Here is a 20,676-nt window from a genome sequence, read left to right on the forward strand (position 1 = left end):
CAAATGACTGAGAGGTGGTAGTATCCTCAACCAACCAACCAATCAATCAATCCATAAGCATTTATTGACTACTTCTCCTGTGCTTGGCACTGAGCATACGAAGAAAGGCAAAAGCGGTATCTACCCTCAAAGAGCTTACACTCCAGTGGCATAGAGAACATGTGAATACTTGGGAACATACAAGATATCGGGGTAGATAGGGATATTTGGGGGAATTTGGCTTGAGTGGGGAATCAATTAAACAATAAATATTTATTACTATGTGTCAAGCACTGTGCTAACAGCAGGAGATGCAAAATTGAGAGTACCTGCTCTCAAGGAGCTTACAGTCTATAAGGGGAATACAATAGACATACTGATAAATAAATACAGAACATCTACTAAGTAAATATGCAGAGAGCTGGTGGCTACCAACAACTGGGGGGGAATCAGGAGAGGCTTCTTAGAGGAAGCAGCATTTGGGCTCAGCTTGGAGGGGAGGAAGGGATTCCTAGAAGTAGAAGTTTGGTGGGAGAACATTCCAGGCATGGTGAACAGCCTGTGTAAAGGGACAGAAATAGGCGATGTACTGTGGTGTACAGGAACATCGGGCCCAGCTTGACTGAATCACAGAGGACATGAGGATGTGTCATCGGCCTGGAAAGGCCTACTGGAGCCATATTGGGAAGGGCTTTACAAAGCGAAAAGAAGAGTTTTTATCTTATCCTAAAAGCAATAAGGAGTAACTGACACTTTTTTTTTAAAAACTCATTTTTTGTTTTTATTTTTATTGACATTTTATTTTTATATTAGAAACATTTACAAATTACTCCAACTTAAGTAAGATCTGTTGTAAGAAAGTAAAACAATTAAGCAAAACTGACAATAAAGTGACCTCATCTGAAAGTGGGTGCAACATTCTTCCCAGTGTATTCGTCTTCCCTTGCCTTTCCATTCTTCTTGTAAAATCAAGTCATAAGAGACACACTCCTCAGCCTTCTGTCTAATCAGACTCCCCCTATGGCTTCTGACGATGGGGATATGCATCATCTCCCCATATTAGAAGGAATTTATCCTGGTTTAATCCTTATGATCATTCATTCGCATTTATTTTTTTATGTTTTTCTTGACTCCAATGTTTGAACATCAAATACATCTACACAACTCTGATCTTTTCATCAGGAAGGCTAGAAATCCTCTATTTCATTAAAGGCCCATTTTGTCCCCTGGAGGATTATAGCAAGCTTTATGGACTTAGTCATACTTGGCTGAAAGCCTAGATCTTTTGCCTTCTGGAGAACTGTGTTCCAAGCTTCCATTCCTTGAGAGTGGAAGCTGATCCTGACTCTGTGTGCATGGTGTGTGTGTGTGTGAGATCCTGACTGTGGCTCCTCAGTAGCTGAATTCTTTCTTTTTGGCTACTTGCTGCATTTTTTCTTCGACCTGGAAACTCTGGATTTTGGCTATCATGTTACTGGAAGTTTTCATTTTGAGGTTTCTTTCAGGTGATTAGTGGATTCTTTCTATTTTCACTTTTTTCTTTGGTTTTCAGACACCTAGGCAGTTTTATGATTTCTTGAAATATAATGTCTAAGCCCTTTTTTTGGTCATGGCATTTAAATAGTTCAATGATTCTTAAATTCTTTCTCTTTGATTAGTTTTCCAGGTCAGTTTTTTTTTTGCTATATTTTTCTTCTATTTTTCAGTTGTTCAACTTTGTTTTAATATTTCCTGTTGTCCCATGAAGTCACTGGCTGCTATTTTTATATATTCTAATGTTCGGGGAATTTGTTGATTAGTTAAGGTTTTTGTACCTCTTGTGACAAGCTATCAATTCCCTTTCCAATTCTTTCTTCCATAGCTCTCATCTCTTTTCTATTTTTTTCTCTGGCACTCTTATTCCATTTATTTAACAAAACATGTTTAACTCTTCTTTTAAACATCTGCTTCATTTATTTGAGGAATTCTAGTTGAAATTGGTTCCATGCTGTGTTTTTCTTTGAGGTTTTACTTGTAGCTGTTTTGGAGTCATTATCTTCTTCTGGGTTTGTATTTTAAATGTCCCTCTCACCATAACAGCTTTTTATGATGGGGTTTTTGTTGTTGTTGCTTGCACTTTCTTCCAGCACGGTTTCTGACTTTGTACTTGATGTCAGGGTTGGGCTCTGCCTATATCTGGGATGGGGGTGAGCTTGCTGTATTTCTTCACCATTTTGTTTCTGTCTCCTACCTAGTTCTAATTGTAGTTGCATTGGCTTTTTTTATGAAAAAACTTTTAAATTTTATGTAATCGAAATTATCCATTTTATCTTTTGTAATCATCTCTCTCCCTTATCTGTTCACGAATTTCTCTTCTATCCCTAGATGTGATAGGTAACTTTTTTTCTGTATGTATCCATTTGGAACTTATCTTGTTATAAGGTGCGAAGTGTTGGTCTAAATATAATTTCTTCTACAATGTTGTCCAATTTGCCCAGCAGTTTTTTATTAAAAAGCAAGTCCTACTCCCAGCAGCTAGTCTCCTGGTGTTTAGTGAACACGAGGGTATTTGCTTCTGTATATTGTATATCTGAGTTGTTTCACTGACTGATCTATTTTTTAACCACGACCAAACTGTTCTGAAGATTACTGCTGTGTAGTATAGTTAGAGATCTGCTACTGCTAGGCCCCATTTGTTCCTACTCCTTTTCATTATTTTCCTTTAAGATTCTTGCCCTTTCTTGCCTCCATGAGATTTTGTTACTATTTTTTATAGTTCTATTAAGTTATCTTTTGGTAGTTTAACAGGGAATTAAATAGGTAAATAAATTTAGGTAGTACTGTTGCAAATACTCATTTATTTAATTTGTTAGTTTTATTAGCTTTTAGTTGGGTAAAATAGATTCTAATAACATCCTTTATTTCTTCTTCATTTGTCAATTCATTTTCATTTTTGATACTGGCAATTTGGCTATCCTCTTTCTTTTTAATCAAATTAGTAAATGCTTTACTTTTTTTTAAAGCAGCTTCTTGCTTTATTTATTAATTCAACTTCTTTTTGGCTTTCATTTTTGTTAATCTCACCTTTGATTTTCAGGATTTCTATATTGGTATTTAATGAGAATTTTAAATTTATTGGTTTCCTAGCATTTTTAGCCATTTCCAATTTATTGATCTGTTCTTCCCCTTATTTTTAATAAAAGTGTTTAGAGATATAAATTTTCCCCTCAGGACTGCTTTGGCTGCATGCTAAAAAACTGGCATATTCATCTTTAATGAAATTGTCATTTGATGATCTACCAACTACTTAGGATTAAGTTACTTAGTCTCTTTTTGACTTTTAATACTTTTCCAGAGGCTCTTTATTTAATGTAACTTTTATTTCATTGTGATCAGTAAAGAATACGTAAACTATTTGGGTCTTTCTGAATTTGTTTGTGAGGTATTTCTATTTTAAGACATGTTCAATTTTTGTAAATGTGCCATAAAAAAACTCAGAAATAGGTATATTTCTTTCTATTTCAATTCAATAATTGCCAGAGGTCTATCATGTTTAATTGTTCTAAAATTCTATTCAAGACCTTAACTTAATTTTTATTTATTTTTGACTACTTATCTAGGGCTATTAAGGGTAGTTTGAAGTTCCCCTCATTAATAAAGTTTTACTGTCTATTTCTCCTCATAATTCATTTAATTTTTTTCAATATTTATAAATTAAACCACTGGGTACATATGTGTTGAGCACTGAAATCCATTTATCATCTGATACTTTCCAGCAAAATGTAGTTTCCCTCTTCATTACTTTTAATTAAGTTTATTTCTGCTATTTCCATGTCTGAAATTAAACTGCTATCCCTGCTTTTTTTGTTGTTGTCCAGCTGAAGCATAATAGATTTTGTTTCAACCCCTTATTTTCAACTATGTGAATCTGTATGCTACAAGCATGTTTCTTGTAAATAATGTATTGTTGAATTTTGCTTACTAATCTATTCTGCCAAATGGGTGAGTTCATTTAATTCATTCTCAGTTATGATAGTTGATTGTTTGTTTCCCTCCGTATTTTTAAAAATTTTTAAAAATTTTCATATTTTCATTACACAGAAACAGATAACATTTATAGAACATTTTAAAAAACTTAACTATATAATCTTTTATTTTTCCCCGATTACAAGTTCCCTCTATACTATTCTTTTGCTTTTTCTTCCTATATTACTTGTTCCCTGTTTATTTCAAGTTGTTACTCTTTCTTTTTTTCTTTTAACCTTCTCTTCATTTTTTTTTTATTTTAGTGAGGCAATCAGGGTTAAGTGACTTGCCCAAGGTCACATAGTAACCTTTTCTTCACTATCCTCTCAACAGTTTTTGTTTATGATTAATCCCTCCATGAATTTACCCTCCTTCTTATACTTCCTTTTCCTTCTTCCTCTTCCTATCTGTAGCCTTAATGAGTTGAATATGTTGCTATATGAAGTGAAATTCTAATGATACCTACTTCCTCCACTCCTTCCACATTTGTATGTAGTTTTCCTTTGGCACTCTAGTTATGTGTGTTAACAAGTTTCTCCATCTTTCTTCCCATTATCTTCTAATATATCCTTTCCTCTCTCCCCTTTCTTTCTTTCTTTTTTTTTTTAAACAGTATTTTCAAAACATAAAACTATTTATAAGTCTTCTGTCTCAACTGACTCCCTCTATGATCACTTCTGACAATTAGGATTCTGAAAGAATCCTTTTAACTTTCCCCCTTCCATTAGAATGTGAACACTTAATTCTAATAAAGTGCCTTCTGATTGTTTACTTGTACATATCTTTTAATTTTTCTCTTACATATTATGTTCGTATACAAATTCAAAGTTCCTTTTCAGTGCTGGTTTGCTCATCAAGAATGTCGAAAGTTCTGTTTTGCTGAAGATCTATTTTTTTTTCCTTGCAAGATTATTCTCAATTTTGCTGGGAAAGTATGCTTGACTGTAGACCTTTATCCACTGCCTTTTGGAATATCTCCTCCTCTTTTCTCCAGTCCTTTATTGTGATAGCTGATCAACCTTGGGCAATTCCAACTGTGGTTCCTCAATATTTGAAGTTCTTATTTCTGACTGCTTGCAGCACTTTTTTTTAAAAAACACATCTTTTAAAACACATCTGTATTTTTGCAATGACATTCCTGGAAGTTTTCATTTTGAGGTTTCCTTCAGGAGATGGTCAGTGTATTCTTTCTATTGTCACATTGTCACCTTGTTCTAATATGTCTGGGCAATTTTCTTGAATGATTTCTTGAAATATAATGCCAAGATTCTTTTTTTTTGGTCATGTATTTTAGGTAAGCTTATAACTCTTATGTTACCTCTCCTTGATTTGTGCCAACAAAGTGGCAGAGTAAATAGAATGCATGACCTGGAGACAGGAAGACTTGAGCTCAAATTTGGCCTCAGACGCTTACAATCTGTGTGACTCTGGGCAAATCACTCAACCTGTTAGCCTCAGTTTTGTCATCTATAAAATGGGGACAATCATAGCGCCTTACTCAAAAGGTTGTTGTGAGGATCAAATGAGACAACTGTAAAGTACTTAGCACTCTGCCTGGCACGTAGTAAATGCTATATAAATGTTAGCTATTATTATTTGTTTCTAATGTCAGTTAACTTTGATATGATATCTTTTATTTCCCTCTATTTCTCATTCTTTTGACTTTGTTTTAAGAATTCTATCTCCTGAAGTTATTAATTTGTATTTGGTTCACTCTAATTTTTAGGGACTTCATTACTAGACTAAAGTTTTGTACTTCTTCTGTTAATTGGTTGATCCTTTTCCCAAATCTCTCTTCAACAGCTGTATTTCTTTTATAATATCCTTTTAAAATTCTTACATAATTTCTTCAAAGGATTCTATTTGTTTTTGTGGGCAAGTTGTTTTTTTTCTCTTTGAGGTTTTGATTGTAGGTATTTTTGAGTTATTCTTCTCTTCTGGGTTTGTGTCTTGGTCATTCCTGGCATCATAAAAGTTCTTTACTATTATTTTTTTCTGTTTACTCATTTTTGTTGGTGGGGCCTCAGGAGTTGAGATCTAGGTCTCCCCAACTCTGGGGATCAGATCAAGGTGAGAATCATTCCTTTGCCTCAGGAATCTTTCTTTGGGTCAGAATCTCCCAAAGATTTTGACTTGTCCATTTTCCTTTACCATGAACACCAAAGTTCTCTTCTCCAGCAGCAGACCTTATTTGAAACTCTTTCCTTTGTATGAGGAGAGAAAGGAAGGAGAGGCCTTTTAAAAAAAATCCTCACTTAAATCTGAGGTTGCTCTTCTCTAATGGAGTAGATTTAATTGAGGTCTCTTCTTTGGGGGAGAGAAGGAGGAGAGATTGCTTATTTTTATTTACCTCACTATGTCAAGGTCCTTTTTCTTCCACAATTAGCACAGCATAGGAGTGACAAATCTATTTGACATCTGTAAAAAAGATGGATTTTGGAGAGGACTGTTTGAGGGCCTGGAAGACTGTAGAGAAAAGAGGAGATTTCAAAAGATGTTGAGGACAATCAGCAATACTTGACAACTCACTGTATATGGAGAGTGAGGAAGAATGAAGAGTCAAGGAAGATCCCTAGATTTTGAACCCGAGTAAGTTAAAAAAATGGTAATTTTTTTTCTGTAGAAAAAGGGAGAATGGGAAGAGGAGTGGATTTAGGGGACAATATAATAAAAAACAGAACAAAAGTTCCACAGAGCATAACAGAAGTGGAGGGCAGAGCTGGATACTGACTGCTGATGGATAAGGCTAATACAAAAGTATAAGAGGGAGTCAAGGTCATGGCTAGGGAAGGGATTCTATGATTCAGAATTACTGGGATTCAGAGAGGATCCGATCTATTTTGCAGATGATTGTTACTAATTACTATTCCCCGAGAAAGAGGTAAAAAGCAGAGGAGTGAGGGTGGGTGAATGTGATATGTGGGCAGAGGCAGGGCAAATGGCAGAATGCCCACTCTTTCTAGGTCCCAGTGTGCTTGTCAGACATCCGGATGGGATGAAGCTGTCTGGTGACAGCTCAATATAGAGGGATGAGGTTAGGTTTCACTCGGTCATGTTGAGTTTGAGATATATCTAGGCAGAAATGTCCAGTAGGCAGCTGATTATGTAAGAATGGGTCAAGAAGAGAGATTAGGATCATAAATCTAGAGTTGGCACTGACATTAGAGGTCATCTACTTCAACCTACTCATAGATGAAGAAACTGAGGCCTAGAGAGGTTAAATGACTTGCCCGATAGCATGAGTAATGGCTAGCAGGTATGGAATTAGAACTCAGGTCCTGGGACTACAAATTCAATGCTTTTCTCTCCTGCACCACAGAGTATGGCTAGCTATGCTCACATGGAAATCATTTTCATAGAGGTGATAACTGAACCCATGGGAGCTGATGAAATCACTATGGAAGGGAATGAAGAGTGAGAAGAAAAGAGGGTCCATGAAAAAGCCTTGAGGGACTCCCTACTTAGGGAGCAGAGAGATAAATGATGATCTAGTAAAAGAGAATGAAAAGGAGTGAACAGATAGGTAGGATAAGCCATACCGTAAAGAACAATGTCATAAGATGGGCGACTTAGTGTAACAAACTGGGCTAAAGTATCATCATTTGCATTGATAATAATCCACTATATAAGGCCATAGGGTTTTTCCCCTCCATGAACAAATCTGTGAATAGAAAACGTAAGGTGGGAAGCACTCTTGTAGCAGATATCCCATCCCTGAATGAAAGGAATAAAGAATCAAACCTGTCTAAGTATGGCTGAACTCTAGAAGAACACATTCTGGGAGTGAACAGAGCTGGGTATATGGAAAATCAGGCATAGCCTAACCATGCCCAGATCCACTGAGCATGCCACACGAGAGTCTAGAGAGAGAATGGATTATTACGTATCATAGACCTAGACAAAGCTTCATTTTCTAGGACCAAGTGAGAAGCCTCCTATATTGTCACATATCAACTAAGGTCAGTGCTTTAAAGCTTACAGGGGCCTGAGAGGGGAACTTTGATTTAGATACGTGTCACAACTGAAAAGAGGGGGACCTCTGAACCCCAAAGAAAAACTCAAACAATTAAATTTTTCTAGGGACTTTAGCCCAGGTGTTAAGAGGCACAGAGGATGATCATGAGTAAAGAACTAGCTCCAAACACCTGGGAAAAATGCAGAGTAACTGTTTGATTTTAAAATGAAAGCACACTTCAGGTAGCAGGGGGGCAGTGGCACAGAAATATATGGAGTTGCTTCTGTTGGTTCTTCTGTGGTCAGCAAAAATAGTGGAGGAAAAAGCAGAAGTCTAGGATGTTGGGACATCTCAGAAACTCCTGTGGTCAGTAAGTGGGAGGGCATGTGCAGCGTACCCAGTGATCATCTACACAGAAAACGTTCTTATTGAGATCTCCTTTGTACAGGCCTCCCAATTTAGTGAGTGGCTATTTTATTCACAATTAATGTAAGTAAACTGACAAAACCTAGGTATACATTTTCATGTTCCTGCTGGAATCTGTGAACAATCTGACAATTGGCTCGGTGTCACAAGTACTACCGTCCACACTGGAAGAAAAAGACTACCTATACACAGAAATGGATAAATGGATACCACAACACATTACATTACAGACACAGAAATGTCACAGTAACCTATGGGTCAATGTGCATAGGGTGGCCTGGGATGAATGTGGTAAGCACAGGCATGAGCCCAATTATTCATCTTTGAAGAAACAGAATCCTCAAGCAATTAGCCTGTGGACCATACTTAGCGATGGAGATATCGACTTCTGGGTTTGTTTGTTTGTTCTCCCTTAGGAAAGGAGAAACATTTTTGCTCCAAAGTTTTCTGAAATCTAATTGTGTTTGACTAATAAAGGGGGTGGAATGGTACCCAGTCTCTGTTCAAAGACTATACATGACCTACCTGGGGTGAAGCTCAAGGTGGAATAGACAAATGTATTCTATAACATACTGTCGCCTTCTTAAGGCATGGCAGGGAAGGTTTCATGAGTGTGAGCTGGAGGCAAAAGGCATGATGGTGGTATATACTTTAGTAACAGTAGGAACTTTGCTTATGAAAAGCCTTCTTCCTCACCCCAGGCTAACAAATAACTTTAGACTTGCTCTTTGGTCAGTCAGGTTCCCTTTTTAAATGCATCATAGGATAACTGATTTGGAGCTGGGAATTGACATTAGAAGTAATCTAGACCCTTCATTTTACATAGGGGGAAAGTGAGACTCTGAAAGGTGAAGTGATTTGGCTACTATTACAAACAAAGTAAAGAGCTGAATCAAGATTTGAATTTAACAAATCACTTTACTTCTCTGGGCCTCAAACTGTTCTCATTGTAAGATTAGTGGGTTTGACTAGATGACTCCTAAAGTTTCTTCCAATTCTAAAACTATGATCATTTATTATCCTCTGACTCCTCAAAATTAGGTGATAATTGCAATAAATTCTGTTTATACACCACAAGAAAGAATTATTATTTTGCTAAGCTTGACCCATCAACAATTATTTGTTGAGTTTTTACAATGTGCAAAGGCACTGTGCTTATAGAGATATAAATACAATCCCTGCTCTCAGGGCACTTAAATGCTAGTTGTGAAACTAGAACCTGCACATGTAAAAATATAAGAAAAGCATCTTAAGGTAGATAATTATTACTATAAAGGAGAAGAAAACACATACTCTGGTCAGAGTCTTCACATTCAAAGCAGGTCTAAAAATCATCAACTATGTATTATGGATACATAATGCAACCTAATATTCTAGAAAACAAAAGTCGGCAAAGACATTACACGAACCACTCTAAAACTTACATTTGAGATGTAACTACAGAGCGATGAGAGACTTTCTTGTGCATGGTATACGTGGTATATAATATAGAATGATTTATTATTTTATAGTTGGATGTCATATGTATGTATTGAAATCATCTTACCATATTGCCTGCCACAGTCAGGTGTAATTCTGCAATTCAACAGAAACCAACATTCCTGATTCTTAAACGAAAACTTGAGAATGTAGGCCGCTATTTATACATAATTTTAAAATTGCAGCAATGCTTTTATCTAATGAATAACCAAAGATAGTATTTTGGGGTGTATGTTTAAAAACAGTGTAAATGGATGATACTTTTTGTGACTTCATTTGAAGATGATGATAAAGAATCTACCTTGAAGGGAATCTTGGTAGTGAGCGTATGTCCGTGGTAAATAATCGGCATCCCATCATCGCCATCCCAACAGTCTAATTCCACGCTTCGACAGCCCTGCAACAGGACCTGTAAGATTATAAAACCATAGGATTTAGCACTGGAAGGCATCTTCAACATCACCCAGTTCAGTCTGTTCATTTTACAGATGAGCAAACTAGTCCATGTGAGAACTTAAGCTGAGATAAAACCCTAAACTCAGCATAATAACAGAATCACAGAATTTCAGAACAGGAAGGAAACTCATCTGTCATTTGGCCCAATCCACCTGAAGAAGACTCCCCCTGACAGTTCGACGTGCCTCGATAAGCAGTCATATTGCCAGCTTGAAGATCTTCAATGAGTAGGAACTGAATGCCTCTCAAGGCAGTTCATTCTACTTTTGTATACCTCTAATTGTTACGAAGTTTTTCTGACATCGAGCTTAAATCTAGCTCTTTGCAGCCCCTACCTACCCACTGCTTCTGTTCTGCCCTCTGGGGACAAATGGAACAAGTTTAATCCATCTTCCACATTCAAATCCTATACAAAACCTTCCAGCCTTCAACCTCTTGAAGATGGTCTTAACTTGTCAAGTCCTAAGTTGTCTCTTTTCCAGAGTAAACACTTCTGATTCCTTCAGCTGACCCTCACATGGCATGAACTCAAGGTTCTTGCCATCCTGGCTGCTCTTTGAACACTCTTCAGCATATCAATGTCTTTACTAAAATACGATGCCCACAATAGAACACAGTACTTTGGATGTGGTCTACGTAGGCCAGGAAAGCTATGACTTCCCAAGTAGTGCGAGTCCTTATTAGCTTTTTTTGGCTGCCCTATCACATTGTTGGTTAATATTGTGATTTTACAGAACAAATGACCTTCAGAGCTCAAATGCAATATTAAACATAAAGTATAGGACTTTATATTTAATTGGACCTGGCTGGCTCACTTAAAGAGTATAATAAATTGTATAACATATAAAATTAATCTCTTCAGTTAGTTAAATAGCTGCATTGATTTTAGAGGGAGAATAATAGTAATGCCCAAAGCTCCCTTCTTTGCCAGTCAATCCTGAAGAAGAATCTAGAATATGTACTTAAAGTATCTCCTCATAAAGTACAGCTCTTGTTGAAAATGCTTTGGCTACTACTCTGTGATTTGTTTGGGGGTATAACAATTTTCATAGAAATCTATTTGTGAGAGAACCTTTAATATTTTTGACATGATGAAAAAATACCCCTATTTTTATGTTAGAGAATGAACCTGTATTGAATGAGATGGTTGATCAATGTCAATGATATCTCTTCCCATGTTAAGAAAAGTCTAATCCTAAGGCTAGAGTTCTTGCTCAGATATTGCAATGAAATTTTGACGTCCATATAAATCTTGCTTTTTGCTATTCTATTTATTTCACACAACAAAGCTCTTAAAAACTGACTGACTAAGGCTACAGGAGAGAGTCACTTATTTCTTTTCCCTAGACCTTGGGCTAAAAGTAGCTTTTGGAAATGGTATGCCTGAACCATGTGTATCCCTCCACCCTGAAGCTGTGGTGGAGTGCTGCATATAGTACTCCCATTCTGTTTGTCGAACAGATTTTTATTAAGCACATAAGGAGCAACAAATCCCTGTGTGACTGGTATTGCCTGTTTTTTATTTTGCTTTTACTAGGGGCAGGTAAGTAGGGAATCAAAACGATATAATTTAGTTACGAGGCTAATGAAAGACAACCTTGAAAGAGCATTCTAGATCACTGAACCTATAAATGTCTCAACGAGGTCAGGTCTGGCCTTTCACACGCAAACCAGTGCTGCCTTGTAAAGGAATCACTCTGTCCTTAGGAATATAGCTGACACAACATGCCTCTCCCTTCAACCAGTGCTAGCTGAGCCCTGCCCAGGAGCAGGGCACACAGGAATCACAAATCAGGAATGTAGAAGCTGACCACCAACACTACTGAAGCAGGGTTTCTTTAGGGGCCTATCACAGTTCCTTCATTTAGTACTGCTAGTCTGAAGAGAACCCTCAGTACATTCAGGAGAAGTAGGAAGTAATAGCTTAAATGGAAAAGAGCAAGAGGTAGTCACTTCATCTTACAGATGACAGCCACCTCTACTACTACTAGGCAGGAACACTGGCCTTGCTTAATTAATTCAGAGTGTGGAGGTAGTATGGTTTCCTTTGGTAACTGGGGAGTTGAACACCTAGGGCAAACATCAGCATGTGGCCAGGGGTTAGCTCAATGTTCTAGTGGCTGCTACTACAGACAAACGGAGGTAGGGGTTAGAGGTGGACATACCAGCTCTGGATTGGCGTGTTAGGAATTTTTTCCCCTCTTTCACAATACAATCTTTATTTTTATAAAGAAAGTTAATGGGAAAGTCAGGTTTGGAATACATAATTTTATATTAGATGACTTTATGTGAATAGACCTTGGATCACAGATAATTTAAAGCTAGAAGGAACCCTAGAGAGCATAAAGAAGCTGAAGTGAAGATAGTTCCTGAAGATCACACAGCAAGACTGAGGCAGCAGGCTCCTCTAGACAATTTTTTTTCCAAATCAGTTAATATAGTAATAGATTGTCTAACAAATTATAAGGCAAAACAAACAATATTCTTGGAATCAAATTTTACTAAAGTTCCCTTTTCTATTTTGCCACTATAATATAATGATTTATTTAACATTTAGCTAAGCTATTAGATATTTTTCCCATGAGAAAGTCTAATTTTAGAAGAGTAGGGCAGACAAACTAGAATTTAAAAGCCATGAATCTAAAACAAATGCCTTTTTTAAAAAAAGAATAAAGCTTAAGTATAGATCAGGAAAAATACTGGAAACAACTGTGCACATAAGCAGTTTTCCCACACATGTTTCTCTAGATGTGACATGCAATGGCCTAGAATATGCAACATGTTTAAAGAATCCAAGGTCAGGCTAAATGACCTTTGGTTTAGACAAACAAACAATCTCCTAATGAAGACCATGAACTAAGTTAAATTCTGTGTACCTGGCTATATAGCTCCACTGAGGACTCTCCTTTAAGCTGATGTCCTGTGAGATATGTGTTGTGCGAAGATTCAATGTAATAATAGGAGAGTGGTAACTGCAATTCTTTAACATTCTCTAGTGATTCATCATTTTGTGAAGCAAAATTATCTTTATCCATCAGAAACCTATGTCAAAACAATTACATTTTACCATGAATATTTAGTTGAATAAAATTCATGCAACTAATAGATAAGAAAAAATAATCATTAAAAAACCAATTACCTGGAAAATCCTTCAAACGACATTAGACCCTGTTGACACATACTCACACTAGGCTCGAATTTCTGCAGGGGACACAAAGACCATGTAATTTGGAACAAGGAGAATAAGCATAATGAATAGCACATGTTCTGATTTTTAAAGCTACACTACACTCCAGGTGAAATTTTTGAACCAAAAACTTGAATTAATTTTAAAACATAAGTATTGGAAAATATAAAATTTTAATAAAAAAGAAAATAAAATTTTATGTGTTAATTACATTAACATTCTACTTAAAAAACCCTGAGAATTATGTTGTCTATAGAAATGAAAAATAAAATCAGAGTCTTTGAAAGATATGGTAATCTCAATTTTTAGCCATACTTTGATCTCTTCTCTTCACTCATATAGCTACCACCACAGTTCAGGCCCTTATTACTTTTCACTTAAGTTACTGCATGTAGTAGGTCCTTAAAAATACTTATTAACTGACAATTGATCTCAATTACTGCATCACACTGTCACACCTGACTGCTGACTGTCAATCAATGACAAAGACAGCCATGAGTCTGGACTGATCGCACTCAATCACATTATACAGAAGTGGGCACTCAGTCCCAAATTTATTGCATGTAAGGTTGCTAATCTTTTATTTTTCCTGCTAATTTAATTTACAAACCCTGGAATCAAATACTTCCAAATATGGTTGAATTTTAATTCACTTCTAACCACGTACATGTACTTGTAAGACTCATTGACTAAGACATTCTCTGGGACTTGTAGTCATTAAGTCAGATGCTTAGAGGTTGGTTAGGTAGCCAACAAATTTTTATTAAGTGCCTACGATGTGCTAGGTATTGTGCTAAGCATAGGTGAGACAAAGAAAGGTAAGCATGCTTGGTATGTATGAAAGGTATGTATGTATGTATGCTTGGTCTTTAAGAGGTCCTTTATTTCTGCCTCCAAGTTGCAGAACTTTGTACAGAAGAACAGAAAGGCTGGTAAGAAATTCTCAAAAAATGCCCCAAACCTCTCAGACTCTAGTGAGTCAGGGGAAAAGAGACTCAAACACACATACCTGAATAATGCTGAGTATTTCATCATAAGTGTAGTGTTCTCCTTGGCAATTCACTAAAAAGTCATTGAGCTGCAGTATGCCAACCCCACAAACGCCGAGTGTGGTGCTTTCTATTCCAGAACCATTAGTCACAATACTAGCAGCAGCGATGGCATCAGATATCTGCCTCTGGTTGTCTGATAATTGTTGCCTATTCTTAATAAACAGGCCCAAATCAGACACGTTCCTGGTTAACAAATCTAGAATAAAAACAACACATTAAACCTGAAGAGAAATACCCAAGGAATTTCACAAAGCTGATTTAGAAGACGAATTCATAGATCATAGATTTAGAGTCGGAAGAGACCTCAGAAACCATTTCATCTAACCCTCTCATTGTAAAGATGAGGAAATGAGATCCAGACAAGGTAAGTGATTGACATGAAGTCATCAAGGTAGTAAGCAAGAGAGGGGGCTTTGGACTCAACCCACAGAATTATTAGGTTAGAATGTTTCTTTTTAGCTAGTTAACCAAATGAATGCAGTGTTAGTTCTCTAAAAATTCTACAAAAACTACAGGGCCTCTGGTCCGAATTTTTCAATTTAATTCAACAAATATTTATTAAACACTTACTATATGCCAAGCACTGTGGAATCGAGGATAAACAAAGCAGAACAGTTCCTGCTCTTGAAGAACTTACATTCAATTGGGAGCATCTTGCAAATACTTGGAGAGCAAGAAGCATGAGTTAGGAACTGAGTGTGAGAATCTGTTAGCAGAATGTAGATTCTGACATTCACTGAAAACCACTTACATTTTTATATACGTAGAGATTATCTATCTATCTATCTCAAAATCAGTTCCTCTCATTTTCCTAATTTATTTACCTTATTAAAATGAATACACTTTATTAAAATGTAGTTATGCATATTTCATGAAATCACAGAATGTGGCAGATGCTCAATAACACACTGTTTGCTCCCTTCCTTCCTTCCATGGTGCTTGAAGAGACCAAAGAAATCATCTGGCCCACACTCATGTTAATCATACAGATAAGTGAAGCTCCTTGAAGGAAATACAGACAAACCTAGCTTTCTTAAATGCTTTTTAAAGACTAAACATCAATGACTAAAATCATTAGAAGCAAAGAATGAGCAAATTCATGAGTGTGGGTTCTGTTTATACTCCTATCATTAGTGAATCCTTTGTTTGAGGTGAGGCCATAATGGCCATGGGTCCATCAGAACATGGTTAAATTTCTACACAACTTAGTATTTTGCCGCAAGGGAGAAGTCACAACATTCCCATGCTGCTGTTATATGAGAGGATTTCAGAGAAAAAGATCTAAGAGTCATAGCAGACTGAAAATTAAATATCAGTAAGAACATTGGCCAAATTTAAAAAATCACAATACTAGATGTATAAATAGCTACATAATTTGTAGAAACTGTGAAGCAACCCTAATTTAGCAAAATAATATCTTCAATTTGGTATCTGTGCTTGAATCCGAATACAATCCAAAGAAGATCATAGGATCACAGATTTAGAGCTATAAGGGACCTTAAAAAGCCATTTGAACTTTGTGTCCATGTTTCAATTGCCTTCTCACCTTGGAATATTATTTCGCTCCTACAGTCTACCTTCTCCCATTGGTGAATTCTTTCTGGGACCTCCATTTTGGGAAGGGGCCCAGGCTCGCCATGCTTCTTTCCCCTCCTGGCTCAGCTTCTGGCTCTTTGAACTTTCACAGCATGCCCCACATGGGTACTGCACCCTCCCCCACCTCCTTTGCAGTTGCCTTTTCTGCGTTATCTTCCCTTACTAAAATGAAACTTCCTCGAGGACAGGACTATCTTTCCTTTTGCTCATATTTCTTTCCTCTGCTTGATGAGCACAGTACTTGGCATATAGTAAGTGTTTAATGAATGCTTGCTACCTTCCATCAATGACAAACCCTTACTTTTACAAATGAGGAAACTGAGGCACAGAAAGATTATGTAACTGACTACAAGTAACACAGCTAGTAAGTGTCTGAGGTGGGATCTGAACCCAAGTCTTCCTGACTCCAAGTCCAGTGTCCTATGATGAAGAGTTTATAAAATGGTCCCTCAGAGGACCTGCTTAAAATAGGTTAAAAAAGACTTAGCTATTAAGAGACAATACTGTATGCACAGTGCTTTGTTACATGAGAGGTATATATTATGAAGGAGGATGAAGGGGAAAGAATTTCTCACTATTTTCACTGAGATCACGACAAGGTGCCCAGTGGGTAGAGACCTAGAATCTGTGGAGTCAGGAGGGACCTGCGTTTGAATCTCTCCTTGGACACTTACCGGCTATATGGCCTTGAACAAGTCACCTGAATGCTTTCAGACTCCTCTCATCTGTAAAATAGGGAAAATAATGGCAGCTGCCTCACAGGGCTGTTGTGAGGGTGTCATGACATAATATAGGTAAAGTATTCTGCAAATCTTAAAGCACCATACAAACGCTGGCTATTATTATTATTACTACTACTATCTATAAATTATAGGCAGGATTGAGACTATACAGTAAGGTCTTTTTGGGTTTACACACTGACAGTTAAGGATTGTTTCATTCTTTGGATCTGTATCCCAAGAGCCTTGTAGATATTTAATAAATGCTTGTTGAATGATTGGATAATTGATAGCAAGGGGCAGACTAAATGACATTAAAGATCTTTGCTGTTGACTGTATTATTCTTCAAATGATAGTGACATTTACATGGCACTTCAGAACTTGTAAAGTGCTTGACTTACATGATCATATTTGAACCTTGCAACAACCTGCTGAGGTAGTATTATTACTATGATTCTCATTTTACAGATGAAGAAATTTAAGCTCAGAGACAATAAGTGACATGGTTATGTAGCCTGTAAGTATTAGAAATGGGATTTGAACACAGGTGTTCTTAACTTCCAGCACAGCACTCTATATCACACTATCTCTTTGTGAGTATTTTAATTCATATATGTCAACAATATCCTGAGATAGAATGTCTGGCTTTTTCTATGAATTAATTACTAAATTTTAAAATATTTTCAGGTAAGGATAAGTGCTGTTATCCAAGGGTACTTAAAAATAACAGAACCAACCTAAATCAGGCTGAAGACCACTAGTATTTTCATCAATTCTCAGGTTTGTATAGAGCGGGACAGACTCAGAGCCCAATCGACTGCAGGGCACAGCGTAGACATCAAACAGATCCTTGAGATCCTTTCGACTTCGTACACTGAGAATAAGAATAATAAATGCTTTGTAATTAGTATTGCTTAAAAGCTCTGAGGTGGAAAGAGAGAAAAATAAATTATGTCCTACCTGAACGACTTGAACAGCTCTACAAATTCAACAAAACTCATGTTGCTATCTGAAACCATGAAATTCTGAAATCCCTTCAATCCACCTTTAACTCGACCATGCCAACTACTGCTGCTCCACGCACTAGAATAAAGAAATCACTCAGATTATGTAAAACATGTATGTTGTCATTTTTAGCACAGACCATCTTTTAAAAAGTCTTGTTATTGATGCCTCTTGATTTTACATCACACTAATTTCCAAAAATATTCCTCCTCCTTCCTGACCCAGTGAGCTAGACCTTGTAACAAAGATTAAAAAAAAAAGAACAAAAAAAGAAACAATTTGGCAAAACTAGCTAACATTGTGTTTATAATGTAATAATTTACACCCATAGTCCCTTACCTCTATAATGAAGGGAGTGAGATACGCTTTTCAACTCTTCTTCTGGGCCAAACTTGATCACTATAATTTACAGAGCATTCAAGTTTTGGGGGGAATCTTTCTGTTTTATAAATACAGTCATCCTGTGTCATATTTCTTGTTTCTGCTCATTTCAATCCACACCACTTCATAATTGTTTCTTATGGCTCAGTAATAGTGTATTACCACCATGGAACACAATTTAACCGTTCTGCAAGCGATGGGTCCCTATGTCGTTTCCAGTTCTTTTCTACCACAAAAAATTCTGTTACAAATATTTTGTTGTATGTAGGACTTTTCTTTCCATCTTTGAGCTAGTATGTGTCTAGTAGTGGGATGCCTAGGTCAGAAGGTATGGACAGTTTAATCACCTTTACAGCATAATTCCAAATTTTTTTTTTCAGAGTGCTTGGACCAATTCACAGCTCAATCATCAGTATAGTAGGGTGCCTGTCTTTTGGTAGTCGCTCCAACACTACTTTTAGATTTTATAATCTTTGCTAATTTGTTCCTTATGAGGTCAAAACTCATAGTTGTTTTGATTTGCATTTCTCTTATCATTTTTCTTATTATTAGTAATTTACAGCAGTCTTTCAGATATAGGAAGTCAGCCCAGGAGGGAAGGAAAGCTCTCAATACCAAAAAATTTAAGACACAAAAGGAACAATTTTATTAAAGTGGAGCTTCATGTAACTTCATGATTTGTATGCTAAAAATTCAAGAATATTTTCTTCTCTTTTGTAACTTCCATAAGAAATTTAACTTGGACCCACTTTTACTCTTCACTTTAAGGTAATAATACATTCTTCCAAGGTCATTCCCAACACAATTATTAGTATCTGCACTAAAAATGTTGACAAATCCTGAAATAAATAGGATTGATAAACATGTATCATCATCCTGAGGCTAATTATGATGAATTGCTTATTATACATCCTGCCTCCAGATAACAACTACCTGCATCTTAGGCCATAGAAGGTGCTGAATATATATGTGCCAAGGACAAACTGTCGAGAAGATCAATCATGAGTTCAGATTAGGCTCTTTGTAACCTCTGCTACATGTAGCCCGGCCAATCGAGGCTGTCAAAGATTTAGGACCAGATGAGTAAGCAAGATTTTAAGTGATGTAAGTAAGAGAGTGTTTCCTGCTGCTCAGAAAGACATTAAAATAAGAGATATATACACACACACACACACACCTTGCATCATCTCTTGGCTATATCTCTGTAATGTCAAAATAGTTGATTAACTCAGCCAATTTAGTTTTTAAAAACTAGTAAAAGTTGGGATCTTGGTCAATATGAGGTCAAACAACTAGTTTGACAAAGACTATGCTTCTTCAATAACAGGATAGGAGTCTTATGTTCCTACCAGATGTCCATTTCATGAATGGACCTCTCAATTTCCTATCTGCCTCAGTCTCCACAGAGTAGGAACTTAATACATTTGTGGAACTGAATTAAATATTCTTATTATGGTTTCTGATAACTTTAATTAACACAATATTTCTTCATGTTAGCTCTAAGAGCCATGTTGCTACAGAACACATAGGTTGTCTGAATTAGCTGAAACTTAAAAAAAAAACAAAAAACTGCTCAGATATCCTGGTTTATACATCACACCTACCTTTTTACAACTTCTCCTTATTGCTTCTGGTTGTGTTCTTGGGGGCTCTAAAGAAGAAGAGCACTCTCTTTTCCACATATTTACCTTTTAAATACTTGAAGACAGTTGGCATGTCTCCCACTCCCCAGGTCTTTTCTTTTTTGCACACTAAGTTAGGTATTTCTAGTTCCTTCAACCAGTCCTCACATGGCATGAACTCCCCTCCCCGTCCTGGCTGCCATCCTTTGAATGCTCTCGAGCCTATCAATGCCGTTCCTAAAATGTGTTACTCAAATCTGAACTGAGTATTCCAGATATATGTGGCTATCCTAGTCACCCAGCTGACACACCAATGTCTCCTAGTGGTAAAACAAGGTAATTTCATGCATAAATGGCAAAGGTGAAAACAGATGAATGCACAGAGCATGCTCAGTCAGCTTTACCACAGTCTACCTTCTTAGGATTTAGAGTTGGGAATTTGGAAATCATCCAGTCCAGTTACCTCATTTTATAACTGAGGAAACACAGGCCTAACGTTATGAAGTAACTTGCCCAAGGTTATACAATGAATAATAGTTTACATTTATGTAACGCTCTAAGATTTGCCAAATGCTTCATGATATATTACTTCATTTTACCCTTTAAAGGAGCCTGTGATGCCACTATTATCCCCATTTTAAAGACAAAGGACCAAGGCCCAGAGAAAGTGAGCTGCCCAGACAAGAGTCTTTATACCACAATGCCTGTTACAATGTTTTCAGGAACATGTTGTCCTAAAAGGAGGCATTGCCAATGTTGCCTTTATATATATATATATATATATATATATATATATATATATATATATATATA

The 20,676-nt window shown here is 36.6% G+C and overlaps 1 protein-coding gene across 1 annotated transcript in view; it reads right to left on the bottom strand.

The window, feature by feature from the left end:
• LOC114034146 (1-phosphatidylinositol 4,5-bisphosphate phosphodiesterase epsilon-1-like) overlaps positions 1 to 20,676 on the bottom strand; it is a gene marked incomplete at its 5' end in the record, with an annotated part of 125,557 nt that overhangs the window by 92,482 nt on the left and 12,399 nt on the right. The window contains 6 exons of the mRNA XM_027849751.1: positions 10,146 to 10,253; positions 13,177 to 13,342; positions 13,440 to 13,501; positions 14,497 to 14,735; positions 17,593 to 17,729; positions 17,816 to 17,938. Of these exons, the coding sequence (XP_027705552.1) occupies positions 10,146 to 10,253; positions 13,177 to 13,342; positions 13,440 to 13,501; positions 14,497 to 14,735; positions 17,593 to 17,729; positions 17,816 to 17,938 (835 nt within the window). The remainder of the gene's footprint in view (positions 1 to 10,145; positions 10,254 to 13,176; positions 13,343 to 13,439; positions 13,502 to 14,496; positions 14,736 to 17,592; positions 17,730 to 17,815; positions 17,939 to 20,676) is intronic.

This window comes from Vombatus ursinus, unplaced genomic scaffold, assembly GCF_900497805.2.
Source record: "Vombatus ursinus unplaced genomic scaffold, bare-nosed wombat genome assembly UNPS02008267.1, whole genome shotgun sequence".
Classification (NCBI taxonomy): domain Eukaryota; kingdom Metazoa; phylum Chordata; class Mammalia; order Diprotodontia; family Vombatidae; genus Vombatus; species Vombatus ursinus.